The 19,015-nt window shown below is 33.5% G+C and overlaps 1 protein-coding gene across 1 annotated transcript in view; it reads left to right on the plus strand.

Annotated features, from left to right (window-relative positions):
• The window catches only part of LOC133185339 (vacuolar protein sorting-associated protein 16 homolog), a 765,182-nt gene that overhangs the window by 697,803 nt on the left and 48,364 nt on the right, over positions 1–19,015 (plus strand). The window contains exons 19-20 of the mRNA XM_061320487.1: positions 7,505–7,674; positions 7,778–7,874. Of these exons, the coding sequence (XP_061176471.1) occupies positions 7,505–7,674; positions 7,778–7,874 (267 nt within the window). The remainder of the gene's footprint in view (positions 1–7,504; positions 7,675–7,777; positions 7,875–19,015) is intronic.

Consider the following 19,015-nt stretch of genomic DNA (forward strand, 5'->3'; position numbering starts at 1 on the left):
TGAAGTTGTGATGTTGACATACACAAAAAATAACCGATATACGGATTGTTCTTCTGTATATTTTTGGATCTATTTATGTCTTTCATAACTACATTTTATGAGTTCAGGTAAGATATGTTAATAAATACCCACTTACTGATAATTTGAGCCGAAATATGTGCGGTAGTGAATCACTCCCGCACTTCCACCATTACGGAGATCCTAAGGAGTTGTAGCCCTCCCAAAAAAAAAAAAAAAAAAGATCGGAGAGGGCTACATTATTGCAGCTAGGTGGGACCATAATGAAAGTTTAGACTTGTAGGGAAAAAAGTCACAGTCAAAGAAATATGTTCGCATCTATAGTTAGTGTAGATTCAATTTTGTTCAAATCATACCCCTGTCCCCTTTTAGGGGTAGGTCGGGACCACTTATGCATTAAAGCTTTTCAATACTGAACTGATTTTTGCTTTTTTCCTAGCCACAGTGCTCAGGTGAGTGATGTTGCCCATGGGCCTCTTGTTGAATTTTGCAGGCATTCTTTTTTAAATTGTTTTAGAGGCATATTTTAGACACTTTAAGGCCTATGATCATCAAACTTTGTCAGTTGATGCATCTTGGGTCCTTGAAGTACATCATTTGGAAAGTAGATCACCATGACCTATTTTTGAAATTTTATGGCTATATTTAAATATTTCAAATACTAATTGGCTTAGAATAATCAAACTTTGTCAGTTGATGCATCTTGGGTCCTCAGAGTACCTCATTTGAAAAGTAGGTCACCATGACCCACCTTTGAAATTTTATGGCTTTATTTAAATATTTTAGGTACTAACTGGCTTTGAATCATCAAACTTTGTCAGTAATGATGCATCTTGAGTCCTCGGAGTATGTCAACTGAAAAGAAGGTCACCATGACCTACTTTTGAAATTTTATAACTTTATTTAAATATTTCAGATACTATTTGGTGAAATCATCAAACTTTGTCAGTTGATGCGTCTTGGATTCCTCGGAGAACGTCAGTTGAAAGTAGATCATTGTGTACTTTTGAAAGTTTATGGCTTGATTTAAATATTTCAAATACTAAATTGGTTTAGAATCGTCAAACCTTCTCAGTTAATTCATCTTGGGTCCACGGAGTATGTCAACTGAAAAGTAGGTCACTGTGATCTCCTTTTGGAATTTTATGATGATATTGTAATATTTCAGTTACTTATTGGCTTAGAATCATCAAACTTTGTCAGCTGATTCATCTTGGGTCCACGGAGTATGTCAACTGAAAAGTAGGTCACTGTGACCTACTTTTGGAATTTTTTGATGATATTGTAATATTTCAGATACTTATTGGCTTAGAATCATCAGAGTTTGTCAGTAGATGCATTATGACTTTTGAAATTTATGGCTATATTTAAATATTTTGAGGTGTTAATTGGATTTGAATCATCAAACTTTGTCAGTTAATACATTTTGCATCTTCAGAATGCAACTAAAAAGTAAGTCACAGTGACTTACTTTTTGAATTTCAAGGCAATATCAAATATTTGAAAATAAAAAGAGACTTACAATCTTTGTAAACTTTTTAAGTTGAGACATTTTGGGGTCTTGGAGTATTTTTACCAGAAAGTGGGTCACAGTGACTTCCTTTTGGAATCTCATGGCTATATCTGAATATTTAAGATAATAAGGGGCTTTGAATCATCAAATTTTGTCAGAATTTTCAGAGTATTTTTATCAAAATGTTGGTCATGATGACCTACTTTTGGAATTTCAAGGTTTATCTAAATATACAGGATACTTAAATGCTTCAAAAAGAATCGATAGATTGTACAATTTATCAGAAGAGCGATTCAAGACCCTTAGGCCTCTTGTAAATTGTTCAGATCACGGAATCAATGTTTGAAATTAATAGGAAAAAGCTGAAACTTATGTGGAAGCTAAGGTAGTGTAGATTCTAAATTGCCCAAATTATGTCCCCTGGAGATAGGGTGGGGCCACAATAGGAGATTAAAGTTTTACATTGAAATAAATAGGAAAAATCTTTTTAAAATCTTCTCAAGAACCATTGTGCCAGGAAAGCTGAAACTTACGGCAGCTTCCTAAGGTAATGTTGATTTCAAATTGTTCAGATCATGGTTCCCAGGGGTAAGGTTGGGCCACAATAGGGATTATAAAGATAAAAAAATTTAAAACTCTTCTTCTCGAGAACAGCAAAGCCATGATGAATCTTATTAATGTGGAAGCATCCTCAGGTAGTGAAGACCTATAATTTTTCATTTTTAGGTCACCTGAGTTTACTCAGGCGACCTATTGCTATCTGTTTTCGTCCGTTGGCATGTGTCGTCCACCTTGCATTAACAATTAAACATTTTCAGCTTCTTCTCTGAAACTGCAGAACCAATTTCAACCAATTTTGACATATATCATCTATGGGTAAAGGGAAGCAAAAAATGTGAATTTTATGGTCCCTGCCTCCCTGGGGCGGCCTGAGGGGTGGGACTAAAACCATCAAAATAAATGCAATGTTTAAAAATCCTTATTTACTCCTGGACATCAAGTAGCCAAAGTGTTGGCATGATTGTAATAAACATTGAGCCCTCTACCAAAATTGTGAAATTCATAGCCTGAAGGTCAGGGGTTCTGGTGCTAGGGTGGGTCTCTGTTGAATATAGAGTGAAAATGCATTAATTCTTAAAAAAAAATCTTCTCCTCTGTTTCTGGGTAGTAAGCAAACAAATTAAATGCATAGTTATGATGAGCAAGGCTGCCTCTTCCAAATTTGTGAATTTCATGGCCCCTGGGTTAGGGATTCTGATGTTAAGGCAGGGCTCTATTGATTATATAATGAAATGCATTAATTCTTTGAAAATCTTCTCCTCTCCTCCTGGGAATTAAGCTGAAGAACTTAGTACAAAGTTATATTGAGCAAGCGTGTTTCTTCCAAAATTGTGAACTTTAACGAGGTTCGCTCCTGAGCTTTTGCACAGATTTTTATCTTAACCTATATTTCAAAAATTCCGCATAACGTTTTAATTCTTACAATAAATTTTGGATTCTACAATGCCAATTAAACTATATTGAGTTAAAACTCCATGATTGAATTCCATACCAAAAGCATTAAGTGAGGAACTATATTTTGTGGCGGAAGGTTTTCTAGAAGAAAATGATCATTTTTTTCTCTTTTGAAGTATTTCAAGTATGTTAAGTTTGGATTCCTATTTTTATATGCAGTCTACACACAGAGATATTTTTTGCAGTGAACTGTTTTATACTGGTCCTAAATTATATATTAAATAAACTGTCATGAATTCTATCATCATATTTGATAAATATAGCAAATATATTGTGAAAAACAAGAAAAACATAGCCCTAATTTAAGCTTAAAATTAGCACTATTTTAGTAATATCTAAAAATTAACACCACAGACCCCCACTTTTAATTTTATTTTCTGAGTATATAAGATACTCTTAACCATTCTTCTTAAATTCAGTAAAATGTCATTACTTTCAATGATTTTTTTGCTTGTTAAATTTTTAATGCCAGAAAAATGATATTATTTGAGTGCAAAAAGGTCAAATAATTGAACATGCGGAGTAATTTGAAATTTTTTTTCTTTGTCAAAATTTTAATGTGTCTATTCAAAATGAAATAAGACTATGTTTGTTCCCATTATTTATTTGAATATAATATATTGGAGGAAAAACTTTAAAAATTGATTCATGTGTAAGACGTATTTACAGTGCAAAAAGGTTAAACTAAATGCTCTGTAGCTCCAAAAGAAGCTTATTGACCCTCATTTTTTGTTTTGATTTTTAATTAAGCTATGTGTATAAATTCTAAAAATATACTTGATAAAAAATTCTCATTACTTTTGATGACAGGATCCAACCTCCTTAAGGCCCCTGGGTAAGGGGTTATAGTCTAAGGTGGGGGCTCTAATGATTATGTAATGAAAATGCATTAATTCTTCGAAAAATCTCCTCCTCTGTTCTTTGGTTATTAAGCCAATGAACTAGGTGCAAAGCTATGATGAGGAAGAGAGCCTCTTCCAAAATTGAGAATTTCATGGCCCCTGGGCCAGGGTTTCTGATGTTAGGGTAGGGCTCCATTGATTATATAGTGAAAATGCATTAATTCTTTGAAAATCTTCTCCTCTGCTCCTTGGTATTAAGCTGATAATTCATATACATAGTTATGTTGAGCAAGCGTGTTTCTTCCAAAATTGTGAATTTCATGGCCCCTGGGTCAGGGGTTCTGGTGTTAGGGCAGGGCTCTATTTTTTTTATATATAGTAAAACTGCATTAATTCTTTGAAAATCTTCTCCTCTGCTCCTGGGTATTAAGCCGATGAACAAAGTACATAGTTATGGTGAGGAGGGGGGCCTCTTTTAAAATTGTAAATTTCATGGCTCCTGGGTCAGGGGTTCTGGTTTTAGGATGAGAATCTATTGATTATATGGTGAAAATACATTAATTCTTTGAAAATCTTCTCCTCTGCTCCTGGATATTATGTCGGTGATCTAAGTACACAGTTATGATGTGCAAGGGTGCCTTTTCCAAAATTGTGAAATATGTGGCCCCAGGGTCAGGGGTTCCTGTGGGGTAGGGCACTATTGAAAGTGCATTTTTCTTTGTTCCTCTGCTCTGACTCTGGGAATTAAGTAATCAAACTAAGCATTATAAGCGTATAGTTATGTTGAGCAATGGTGCCTCTTTCAAAATTGTGAATTTCATGACCTCTGGTTTTAAAAAAACGAACCAAATTCAATTGTTGGCAAGTTGTTACATAATACTCAGGTGACCTATAAGGCCCGTGGGCCTCTTGTTGTTCAAATTACTGCCTCTGTGTAAATGGTGGGTCACAAAAGGCAATCAAAATTTTACACAGGAATACATTTATATTGATTTTAAAAAAAACCTGATTCAAAACAACAGGGTGAAAGTGACTCAGGTGAGCATTGTGGCCCATGGGCCTCCTGTTTTAAATGAATTTAATTTGTATGACACTATTGTTTTCATATATACCTCATATTTTTAATTTTTTATGTTGAGATAATATATTATTGATCCTTCAATTCAGACCGTCACGGTAGCTCAGTCAGTAGATGCTCGCTCCGTGATTGGGAGGTTGTGTGTTCGAATCACAGCCGAGACTGACCTTAGTCAATAAAAAAATAGGTAGAAATTGTTCCTTCGCCAAGCACTCGGCACTTTGAACTGAAAGTTGTGGGTCTTTTGGATGAGACCTTAAAAACCGTGGCCTTGTTTCACTGTATGCGTTGGCACGATAAAGAAACCTGACTGCTCAATGGCCCTGAGGCCGAGTAAAGGTCTAAATTTGAAGCCCTTGACTGGTATATGGTGACATCTCTATATGAGTGAAAAATTCTTGAACGGGAGGTAAAACAACATTAAATCAATCATTCAATTCACTGTCTCAATTTTTTAGCTCTATTGATCAGAGACCAAAGAACTTATGCGATAGTAAGGTGTCTGTCGTCCATCCCAGGGCTTAAAATAATTTTTTTTCACTTGTCACTCCGGCTATTAACTTAAAATTTTACTGGTCAGTCGATAACTTTCACTGTCCTATTGGGCTAGTAGGTCTAAAAAAGACTGGCCTAATACCAATGCTTAAACAAGGGCTCCGCAAAGCGAAGCATCCCTTTGCAAAAGAGCATTTTGATCCCTTTTGACTATGACATAAATTATTGCTTGTGAAACTTCCGTTACGCACACACTTAATCACACACACAAGCACATTCCTAAATCCCCTCCAACTTCATTGCAAGGGGACAAAATCAGACTACATCTAATGTAACTTGAATTTATTTCTGATTTTAATAATCAACAGTTAAAAAAAATCAAACTTCTTCACCGCTGAATCTTTATTCTTAATCACCTCTTGTAGTGACACTTACAGATTCTGCAAAGCCCATGTTTACTGCACATATATCTTGTTTATTTTAATACCTCGTTTCTTGTTCCACCATGGTGAAACAGCATTTAGAAATCATTACAATGTTTAAGAATGTACTTCTCTAAAAAATTGTTCTTAGAAATCTTTGTGATATTGAATTAATTTTACACTGCGTTATTTCATAGTACAAACTAACAAAATAAGGAATTGTTTGCATCGCACTAGAACCTGGACGCACAAAACTATCTAGTTAACTTGCCCAACTGTGAATTAATTTTGATATGCATAAAATAATCACCGGTCCCAAGGACATGTGCTTTCTACAAAGCACAACCCCAAATCCAAAATTTACAGGCCCCAGACCAGCTGGCCATCAATTATTTTGAGTTCTGCCATCCATCTGTCTGTCTGTCTGTCCTTCCGTCCGTCTGTAAATAATTTTTCAAAATACTTCTCCTCCTACAGTTTTGGTCTGATTTCAACATAACATGGCACACAAGTAGACTGCACTATTATACATAAATTCTCTCTGTATATTTTTAGCTCACATGAGCTGAGAGCTCAAATAAGTTTTTCTGGTCACCAGTTGTCCATTGTCTGTCCATTCATCTGTCTGTCCATCTGTCTGTAAACTTTTCACATTTTCAACTTCGCTTCAAGAACCACAATGCCACTTTTAACCAAAGTTGGTACAAAGCATCCTTGGGTTAAGGGGATTTTAAATTGCTAAAATGAAGGGCCAAGCCCCATTACAAGGGGAGATAATCAAGAAGAGACAAAAATAGTGTGGGGTCATTAAAAAATCTTTTCTCAAAAACCACTAGGCCAGAAAAGCTGAAACACAGTGGAAGCTTCCTGGGGGTAGTGTAGATTCTAAATTGTACAAATCATTGCCCCAGGGGGGAAGGATGGGGCCACAATAGGGAATCAAAATTTAATGCTGAAATATAAAGGAAAAAATCTCTAAAAATCTTATTCTCAAGAATCATTGGTCCAGAAAAACTGAAACATATGTGGAAACTTCCTGGGGTAGAGTAGATTCTAAATTGTTCAATTCATGCTCCGGGGGGAAGGGTGGGGCCACAATAGGGAATCAAAGTTTTACATTGAAATATATGGGAAAAATCTTTAAAAAACTCTTTTTCTCAAGAACCACTGGGACAGAAAAGCTGAAACTTATGCGGTGGGGGTAGGGTGGGGCCTCAATAGGGAATCAAAGTTTTACACTGAAGGAAAAATCTTCTTCTCAAGAACCACTGAGACAGAGAAACTGAAACTTAAGTGAAAGCTTTCTGAGGTAGTGTAGATTCTGAATTGTTCAAATAATGACCCCTTGGGGCACAATGGAGCCACAATAAGTATTACAAGGGGGAAATCTGGTGAAGAATTGCAAAGTTACTCAGGTGAGCATTGTGGTCCTCATTATCTCGAATCCTTTGATATCACAAAGTTGAATCTTGGTCCCATCAAGTTTATGATTACGAGATTTTACTACTAGTATATATGAATACTAGTGTATATATTATATATATATATATATATATATATATACATACAGAACTTTTAAAGCACAGTACTATCATTAATATGAAGTTTTCATCATTCTTAGCAAATTGAAGACCAGATAAAGTTACTGAAATACCAACAGAGGTTGGAGGAGGATATGAACAGACCATTTTTAAATCTATCTCTTCATCAAACAATTTACTGCCTGACCAAGGAGAACAACCATAAAGTAGCAGAACAGCTCAGAAAAGAATTCAAAGTTCCAGATAGAAGGTGAGGAACACAATCAGGATGAACGTTAATACTCCAGAATTAGGATGATATGTATCTTTAAATATTTGTTAGAAAACTTACAGTAAAATGATTTCCTTTTCAGGTTTTGGTGGCTAAAAATTAATGCCTTGGGAGAAAGTGGAGACTGGATTGAGCTTGAGAAATTTTCTAGAGGCAAGAAAGCACCTGTGGGTATGGAGGTGTGTACAATGCCCTAGCAGTGGAGAAAAATCTCTTGCATGTTTATATATTTCTAAAGAAAAGAATGACATGAAAGACATGAAATTTATTTTAGAAATATTATCTACTCTTTTCCCCATTTGTTAAAAACTGTACCATTCCCTTCCAAAACAAAGAATGCCTTAAGGTGTTTAGCTTCTGACAAATTTGAGTACACTGCGCAACTCAAACTGTCAGAAATTGGTCTGAAAGTTGTTTTTAATACAGAATTTAATTGACAAATAATAAATCGGTTTATTTACATATTTATAAAAATAATTCATAAAAAGTAACATAATATTGGTTTTCATACCAAAAAAAAAAACGTATATATATAACCAACATTTTATATTTCGCTGAAATTTAAGACGTGAAGCAGATTACGATAATTTAAACAAAAGGCAGACACGAAGTGACTTAGACTGCTTAGGGGGAATGGAGTTGAGTCTGCATTGTAACAGTAAAGATTGTAAACAATTCAATTTTTTTGCAGCCATTCTCAAGCTCTCCCTTGCAACGTCATTTTGGATTTGTAAAGAGAATGAAACAGGAAACAAAATCGATGCAGCCAAAAAAGCTAGTGACCTTTAAATAGGTGGACAGAGGATCACCTAATTTTTTTATTTAATAGCAAAAACAAAAAAAAAAAATTAAACTACTTCCTATTTAGAATTTTTAAAACAAATTATATTTTAAGCATTTTGATAAGTCTCTATTACCCCTACCAAACTCAAAAAAAAAATTAAAAAACAACAAATTTGAAAAAATTGACTTTTTTAATTTGGTAGCGACCGGAAGTATTGACGATGCAGGAAAGGCAATTTTGCATATCTAAAAGTCCTGTTCTGTGCTCTTTAATAAGTCTCCAGCTCATATTTTAGCCATTCTTAAGATCCTGTGCAGACAAAATTTCATTTTAAAATCATAATTTTTTTTCTTCTTTTCCAAAATTCACCCCTAGTCGCACATTAGGGCCAATTTCCTGTTTTAAAAATGAAATTTTGTTCGGAGGATTTCTCAGAAATGGTTGAAGATTGAAACTTTCAAGGATGATAGATTGTGTCTTGTAGATATGCTAGACAGGCTCATTTTTGTTGCTGTCACTTCCTTTGTCCAGCAGAAGAAGATTTTAATAAGCAATTTTTTTTTCATTTTTTTGTTCATTTTTAGCTCTTCTGAGCCAAAGGCTCAAAGAGCTAATGCTATGGCCATTTATACCATCGTCTTCAACTTCCCTTTTTGCAAATATAACAACAAATTATTTGTCGTAAATGGGCATTTATTAGAATGCCAAACAAATTAACCAAATATGTACAAAAATTACATATGCTCATATTTGAATATATCCCTTATAAGGATATTAATATACATAACGAAAAAATACAAATATGACTAGAAGAATTGGCAAAAAAGATGGGAGAACAAACACGCACAAACACATGGGCATTTATTAAAATGCCCAACAAATTAACCAAATATGGACAAAAGTTATACATGCCAAACACGCCAATCTTAAAAGCATGTGAGACACACGACAAAATAAGTACACTGTGCGATGTATTATAACATTGTTAATATAGCAAATCTGAGAACAAGTAACATACCATTACTTCAATGTAAATATATATATGTTATTGAATCAAATACAATTGAGTATATATTGTGTGGTTGCAGGAGAGGAGGTGGGTCAAAAATTTGTTTCCATCAGAATGCATGGTCTGGAGATAAACAAGATCAAGTTACAAATCCATAGAAGCAAGAATTAATTGCGGCACTGAAAATTCCTGAAAAATTCTCTTATAACAGTAGAATAACAGAGATGGTATAAATTACTTTATGTTGCACATAAATACAATTATACCATCGTCTTCAACTTCCCTCAATATAATTTATTTTCTCCATCCATGAGTCTACTCTGCTCTGTTTTTTGCAAATATAACAACAAATTATTTGTTGTAAATGGGCATTTATTAGAATGCCAAACAAATTAACCAAATATGTACAAAAATTACACATGCCCATATTTGAATATATCCCTTATAAGGATATTAATATACATAACGAAAAAATACAAATATGACCAGAAGAATTGGCAAAAAAGATGGGAGAACAAACACACCACAAACTTGTCGATAACTTACGAGTTATGGACAAGTGCCCCATCCAGAAGAGACGAATAGGAAACATCAAAACCTCACGAGTAGCGACTAACAGAGTAACATATGTACAAACCATCAGGTGCACAAATTAACTATACATTTCCTGTAAAATATCTAATGTAGTTCTTGGGGATCAAGTCTACCAACAATCTTTCAGAATTTCCATGGGTACTAATCGCGCCCCGTTATTAGCAGACATATTTTTGTATTCATGTTCCTATGTTGATCCTATGTACCCCATGAACTCGAAACGAAAGACAACACAAGAGTCCTAAACATCTGCTTCACATTTGGAACCCCCACTAGAAAAAGACGTCAATGGTAAGTCAACAACAAAACTCCACAACAAAGTGATGACCTCAACTCTTCCTTCGTCAACCTCCCTTAGCTCTATTTTGCAATAAACCATTATCGCCTCCATATGAAGCCGACTTGATCGATACACAGGCACAAGCTTCACGTAAGAACTATTTCCAAAACGAGGCAAGCCATTGAAAACAAGTTGGTGAAAACCATCAACAGTCTTGTCCAAGGTCAACATTTCGCAAACTCCATAGCTGGCGTAATGCCCTTGCCAACAAATACAATCTATCAAGAAGTCAAAATGTTGTATTGCTTCAATGGCCTTTTGAGATTGATTACTGTTCCTTATCTTCATATTTCACTGTAACAATGTTGATAAAATTACAGGGGGGTTAAGTGCAGATATAAATTTTAAGTCTTAAAAACATAACATAATACATAATATAATACAAGGTCATCAACTTTGCTGCCTCAGACAGTCATACAGATGTAAATTATTTTACACTTTAAACAAACAGAACAATATAACAATGGGTTATCAACTATGCCACCTTAGTAATCCTCATGCAATTTGTACTACACTGTAAACAGAGTATAGTAAAGTGACAGCAAATATTGATGAAACTATACAGTGAAACAGAATATAATATAAGGTCATCAGCTATGGTGACAGTCATACTTTTGTAAAATGCTGCCTTAGACAGTCATACAACTGTAATTGTTTTACTCTGTAAACGCAATATAATTGAAAAACATCAACAATACCACCCCAGACCATTGTAATGATGGAAACTGTTTGACACTTTAAACAGAATATAATACAAGGTCATCAACTATGCTGCCTCAGACAGTCATACTGATGTTAATTGTTTTATACTGTAAACAGAACATAAAAAAACATTGACTATGCTGCGTCGGACAGTCATACAAATGTAAATTATTTAACACTGTTAACAGAATATAATAAATATCCATCAACTATGCTGCCTCAAACAGTCATTCTGTAAACACCTAGAACATAAAAATAAAATCGACAATGCTGCCTCGAAAGTCATACTAATGTAAATCATTTTACACTGTAAACAGAATATAAAAAGTCATCAATATGCTGCCTCAGTCAGTCATACTAATGTAGATTGTATTTCACTGTAAACATATTAACACTGTTAACAGAATAAAATAAATATCCATCAACTCTGCTGCCTCAGACAGTCATTCTGTAAACAGCTAGAACAAAAAAAATAAAATCATCAACAATGCTGCCTCAGTCAATCATACTAATGTAGATTATTTTTCACTGTAAATAAACAGAATCGTAAAAATCCATCAACTATGCTGCCTCAGAGAGTCGAATTAATGTTAACTGTATTTCAATGTAAACAGAGTCTAAAAATTTATCGACTAAGCTGCCTACAGTCATACTGATGTAAATTGTTTTCACTGTAAACCGAACATAAAAAAATCATCAACTATGCTGCCTCCGACAGTCATACTGATGATAATTGTTTTTCACTGTAAACAGAATATATTAAAAAGTCATCGACTATGCTGGCTGAGTTAAATTGCTGTACATTATAAACAGAATATCTTACAGTCCCTGAAACGTTCTACTTTCCCACTTGAACGGTGAGCGAACGGTGAGTGAACGCTGAACGCAACTTGGTGAATGATGTGTGAATGGTGAGCAAACGCAGAACGCGAACGGAGCACAAACGCGAGTACAAAGTGAACGGTGAATGCAAGATGAACGATTTATTCGGATTGCCTCTGATCTTTTCCTTGCATTGAAACTATTTTATTGTATTCTAATGTCTGGTGCCAAAAAATGAATAAATAATAAATAAATAAACAAGTCAATGAAAATTGTCCTAAGAAAGACGATACATGCACATTAAGTAAAATTATTAATTTAAGTTTCTTACAATATTTTCTGCACATATGTACGATGTTTAAAATCAACTTTTTCAAACACGATTTTTATCGCTGTAAAACATTGTAATTGTTACTGAATGCTGAAGTATAAAAAATAAAATAATCCAGTTGTAAAAATAAATATGTTAATTCTTATTTGATATATAAAACCATTACAAAAAATGTTAATTTTAGAAGAGAAAACTACGGACTCCTTACCATAGAATGAATTACAACGGTTGTAACAACCATACACATATTTCCATGTCAAGGCGATGCCGTGTAAAATAATGAGAAAAAAAAATTAAAATATTTTACAAAGTTATGTGGACGTATTGCATAAATACACTAGTATTTTAAATTTTAATGCACTAATATATTTATGTGTCAGTTTATTTTTTATGATGATTTATTGAGCAGACTTCTACATGTATCTGTAGACATTCCCCCGCCGTGATTATACTCGGACAAGATGATACAAAAAGACATTCATATTATTTGTTATAGATTAAATTTTCACAACCTGATATTTAAGTAATATGCTATCATAGTTTTTATTAAACAGACAAATGAGAGAGAGAGAGAGATTTTAGCCCCTCCCCTTTCCTCAAATGTTTGTACCTATATCAAACAAAAATTCTTAAATTTTTTTCTAAATATATCAGGCAGTGAAAGTAACCATTTTTTATCAATAAATCCATTTGTTTTACAGTCATAATCGGTTTTTATTTTCCTGCTTCAAGTTCACACGAAGTCCACGTGCTTGACCTGTCAATCAAAATCATTCGACACTGTGCAGGTGTGAAAGTCTCGTTACATCGAAGGGAAAGTGTTAAGTTTTAACATTTTTTCTTATCCTTTCTAGATCTGATTCCAACATTTCAAAGAAAAAAAAGTAATAAATGAATAAAATACATTGGGAATAAACACTTGGAATGATTAAGCTGCTTGAATTTGAAACATGCTCCCTGCCAATTTAAAATATCACCACCAGCACATGTATATTTTGAACTACTATTGTTAAATGATTTTGTTTAGATGCATGTTTGTTTTGAGACTGAAATATTTGTGCTACAAACACAATAATTTCCTTTTAAATGTTAATTAAAATATACTGGAAATACTAACTAAGTAACCGATCGGGGGGGGGGGGGGGGGGGAGTCTTAATCATAACGAATGGCAAACGAATGGCAAACATATAAATTTAAGGTGAAAAATATCATTACTGGAGAATCACCTTGGTTATATTAATGATAATCATGTTATAAAGGCATTTCTCTCTGGCTAATTAAAGACTTCATATATGTAAAGTAGAAAAAAAATTCTATAATGTATTACATTTTAAACAAACATTTTTTTTTTAACCACACTATCAATTTAATTTGCTCTAAAGATATTTAATTAACTGGGTATCCGCAGTACTAATTCTCGGAACTAGTTCTAACGTATTTCTGTATTCAAAAAATGTGTTAGAAATAAAAAATTTTTATTTTTGCTGCAGTTGGTAAATTAATTGACTTTGATTATTATCTATCCATTAACAATTTGTCATCTTTAACATAACAACAAAATGTTGCTGTGCTTGAAGTATCTGTATATTTCCCGTATTTAAATTTAATTTTTCAGCATCGTTCTACATAGGTACATACATAACAACATTTATTTTCCAGATAAATTTAATAAATGATCAAACAGCTAAGTAAGCATAATAAAATATAGTTTTTTTCCCCATGAAATAATTATTCTTTAAACACGATATGTTAATTATTAAATTCAAAACCTGTAAATCCTTACTTTCAAAAAAATAAATCCTTTCACTTCAGAGTTCCAAATGACAATAAAGAATGAACGATAGGTGAACGCTGAATGCAAGGTGAATGCAAAGTGAACGAACGAAGAGCGAACGCTGCACGCTTTGTGAACGGTGAACGCGAGCGCATGGTGAACGCTGAACGCAAAACTGTGAACGGAGAGCCAACGGTGAACGCACGGTGAATGAATGGTGAAAGCACGCTGAACGAACGGTGAGCGAACGGAAAAATGGGAAAGTAGAACGTTTCAGGGACTGTAAAAGTCTACCAAGTTCTGTTGTGAATTGTACTACACTTCACGAGAGAATATAATAAAAAGTCATCAAGTATGCCATCCTAGAAAATCATGTTGTAAATTGTTTTACAGAAAAACAGAATATAACTAGACCTTTTTTGTCATTCAACAAAAATGGAGGGCTTTTCGACGCTTTAATTCTCAAGGACCTTAAAGAGCAATAACTCTAACAAAATGAAAAACATAAAAAATAATCAAACCGGATCAAGTCTTCAGAAGCTTATAAAAATGGAAACCTAAAGAGTATGTAATTCTCACTAGATCTCTGCAAAGTGGGATAACTCTTACATTATACGTATAAGGGAAGCTCTCATTTCTTTTTGAAAAAGAAGTCATTATTTTTTTGGTTTACAATATTTTTACTGAAAAAAAACAAAATGTCAGAATATTGAACACCTGTCAATTCCCTGCTCTTTCGCCATGCTCTAAGAATTTAATAACCTGATAACAAAGATGTCAGTAGCCGTTATAGCCTCTCGGTATTAAAAAAGTTTTGAGAATTATTATTAATCTCATCTGAATCATAAGTAGATTTTTTTCACCGTCTCAAGAATTTCTGAATCAGTTAAAAAGTTCGGTTGGTAAAGTGTCATGACGAATGGCAAGTCATGTGTCAGAGTACGTCAACCTGTTGTAATAAACATGCATTCTTATGTTTGCTGGTACCTGTGTACTTCTCTTCCGATTCTGTTTTGATATTTATAAATCAACCCAATCTGTGCCCAACAATTTATGAAAAATTCAGAGGTAACAGAATCCTTATTATTTTCACGTGCGGAATTATAGTAGTCTAGAAATAGAGGTGGGATTTCCTTTTGATCGATAGAATGGCTTCTTAATCTAAGGGGACACAAATGAATATTTGCATTTATTTGCTCTAGGTAATTGGCATTGTTCATGAGGGTTTTCCTTATATAATTTGACCTTTTGTTTCCCAAAACCAGTGGCGGATGGCAATAAGCGGGGGTGGCAATATTACGGGTGTATTAAGGGGGAAATCCGTTCTTCGAAAATTCTTGGCAATAAGCGAGGGTGGCAATATAACGGGGGGCAATATACCAAGGTAGCACTGTACTTGTCATATGCATACCAAACTTGAAACCTAAAGAGTATGTAAGGCTGTCAACAGATGTGCAAAGGGAGATAACTCTTACTCTATTATAATTGAAATAAATTAAAAATACGTTATTTCAGTCATCTGTAGCTCCTATAAGGGGTCAAAAAGTAACCCCATGGACCAGAATTTTTACATGGTATTCTTTAACTTGAACCCAGAATAGAAAATTGTTTATAAATTCATGGAGAAATAAAAAAGGTACAGGAAAAAGTCTGTTTTCAACACTGGCCCCTTGAATTCCCTATTTTTTTATAATTTTGTTTTCAGAATCTAATCAAGTCGGCACAATATCAGAGTCATTGTAAACTTTGAATTTCACCAGAATATCTTAGGTACTTTTAGAGAAAACGTGGTACGACTGATTTTATTTTAACATAGTAACTCCCATAGACAATTTTCAAAGACCCCAAAACCGTAAGTTCCACTCGAATTAAAATGAAACTTTTAGTATATGTTCTATTTAATAGTCTTAACGTATTTCAATGCTAAAAATAATTTTGCTTACATTAACTGTGACTTTCAAAAATGTCATCCCCCCTTCTTCAGTGTTTAAAGTCTTATATCTCAGAAAGTATCAGTGGTCAAAAATCACCGTCGCTAACTTTTTTGTAGGTATTGGTCTCTAGAATTTATATCTTGAATTTGAGAGTCTAGACATTCAAAATGAGAAAGATTTTAGCTTCTTTAGAAATTTCACTTTTCCCATAGTAGAAACCGGAAGTGACTAATCCAGAAGTTCAAAACCTTACATATGCGAGATATTTACATTTACTATTTAGTTGTTAGAAAAGAAAAAACCTATTTTTAAAGGTACTCCTTAAATGCTGAACGAAAAAAGTGTTAAGTATAATAATAATAACTAGACCTTTTTTGTCGTTCAACAAAAACGGAGGGCTTTTCAACGCTTTAAATCTCAAGGACCTTAAAAAGTGATAACTCTAACAAAATGAAAAACATTAAAAAAATTAATCAGACCGGATCAAGTCTTTTGAAGGTTATAAAGATGGAAACATAAAGAGTATGTAATTCTCACTTGAGCTCTGCAAAGGGGGATAACTCTTACAATGTTATTTTTAAAATTACTAAAAGTTACTATATTTCAGGTCTCTAAAATACCTATAAGGGGTCGAAAAGTGGCCCCACGGACCATAATTTTTAAATTGTACCCTTTATGCTAAACTCATAATCCAAAGTTGTTCAAAAATTCATTGAGAAATAAAAAAGTTACATGGAAAAGTCTGTTTTCAGGTTTGGCCCCTCGAAATCCGTTATTTTCCCAAATTTCAATTTCAAAACTTAATCAGGTCGGAATAATGTCACAGTTATTTTATATTCTGAATTTCACAAGAATATCTTGTTTACTTTTAGAGAAAACGTGAAATAATGCCTGATATTGAATTTAACATAGAAACTCCCATAGTCAATTTTCAAAGACTCATAAAACCGGAAGTACTTTTTGTATGTGCACCAAAATTGAAACCTGTATAGTACATAAGCGTACTAACAACCATGCAAAGAGAGATAACTCTTACTTTATATTTATTTTAACAAATACAAATTACGTTTTTTCAGTCCTCAGAAACTCCTATAAGGGGTACAAAAGTGACCCCACGGACCATAATTTTTTTGTTGTACTCTAGTGCTGAAGCCAAAACCGAAAACGGTTTAAAAATTGGTTAAGAAATAAAAAAAGTTACAGGGAAGAGTCTGTTTTCAGGTTTGGCCCCTTGAAATCCCTTATTTTCCCGAATTTCAATTTCAAAAGTTAATCAGGTCGGAACAATATCACAGCCATTCTATATTCTGAATTTCACAAGAATATCTTGTTTACTCTTAAAGAAAACGTGAAATGCGTGATTTCAAATTTAACATAGAAACTCCCATAGACAATTTCAAAGACTCATAAAACCGGAAGTACTGATCTGATTGACATGAAACTTACAGTGTAACTTATAATTATCATTCTTAACAATCTGCAATGCTCAGTATATCTTTTCGACCATTATTTATCACTTTTGAAATTTTCTTCCCCCCTTCTTCAATATTTGGAGTCTTATAGCTCTAAAAGTATCTGTGGTCAAAAATCACTGTCGCTAACTTTTTTGTAGGAAATAGTATCAAGAATCTATCCCTTAAATTTTAAAGAATTTGTCTGTAAATTAACAAAGATATTGGCTCCTATAAAAAAGATAGGTTTTGACTACCAAAGACCGGAAGTCCAAAACCTTACATTCCAGAGACATTTAAATGTTCTATTAGTTGATCATAAAATAATAAATATATCTCTAAAATGTTTCTTTAAATCCTTGACATAAAAAGTGTCAGAATAATAATAATAATAATAAAACAAGACGAAAACAATAAGGCTTTTCGCCTGAAAGCGAAAAGCCCTAATAAAACAAGACGAAAACAATAGGGCTTTTCGCCAAAAGTTGAAAAGCCCTAATAAAACTAGACCTCTTTTCATTGTTCAACAAAAATTGAAGTGCTTTTCGACACTACCCCCTAAGCCTTTTATTGTTTACCATTGATTTAATTAAAACCGGGAAAAAAAACAAAAACAAAAAAAAAGTACTTTCATCCTTTTAATTCACAGGACCTTGACCTTTGACCTTTTAGACACAATAAGCCCTTTAGTAAGCTAACATTTCTGTTATGTATATTCGTTATATATATCAGCATTCCTTACGTTTCCCCCCCCCCCTTTTTTTCTGAGCAATGGCGACGTAGATTTGTAGATTTTGTCTTTAAACTCTAAACCAGACATCGTATTAACCTAAAATTTCAGAATACTTTACAAAACACCCCATAAAAACTTTCTGGAAAGTTTAAAAGTCATTGTCTCATTTACCTAGAAGATATAAACTTTATCGGCAAGAACAAGAAATTCAGAAATGCCTAAAATTTCTTTTCTGGTGATCGGAGAAACAAGATATACATTTTATCTAGAATTTCTTCAAATATCTTTGATGTCATTTGTTTCTTCTGTTATGATTAGTTAATTTCCTTTCAGATATTTATTTTCTTTTTCAAACATTAAATTTATTTTAATTTTATTTAGAATTAATTCATCTTGTAAAATATGCTTTTTGTGATCATGAAATGAGATTCATGTTTTGTTTTCTTTTTTTCCTGTACCTTCTAACTTTACATGGTTTGACTTTAATTTATGAAAGTCCGTCTACGAAACACTGGAGGATCCACCCCCGTATTTTTGTTCTACGTATTTTAGGTGGCAGCGAATTTAGTTTCGTACTAAAGTCCTGGTCAAATATCTTAAAACACTGAGATCTCTCATGTTTGATGTGATATTCGATAAAGCAAAATGAAAGGAACCATTATGGGATACATGGCGAGTCTAGCAGAGCGCTTGTTGAAAAAGTATAGCTAAGCAGCTAACGGGACCAAACCTTACTTTCGTTTTCTACGCTCGTTAACCGTGCAAAGGCCGATAACTCTAATTACGCGATGAAATCAAGAGAACTCTAAAAGTACTGTTTTTCAGGCCTCTGAAACTCCTATAAG

Source organism: Saccostrea echinata, unplaced genomic scaffold (genome assembly GCF_033153115.1).
Source record: "Saccostrea echinata isolate AGI-Se365-2 ecotype Australia unplaced genomic scaffold, CSIRO_AGI_Sech_v1 ptg000001l, whole genome shotgun sequence".
Lineage (NCBI taxonomy): Eukaryota > Metazoa > Mollusca > Bivalvia > Ostreida > Ostreidae > Saccostrea > Saccostrea echinata.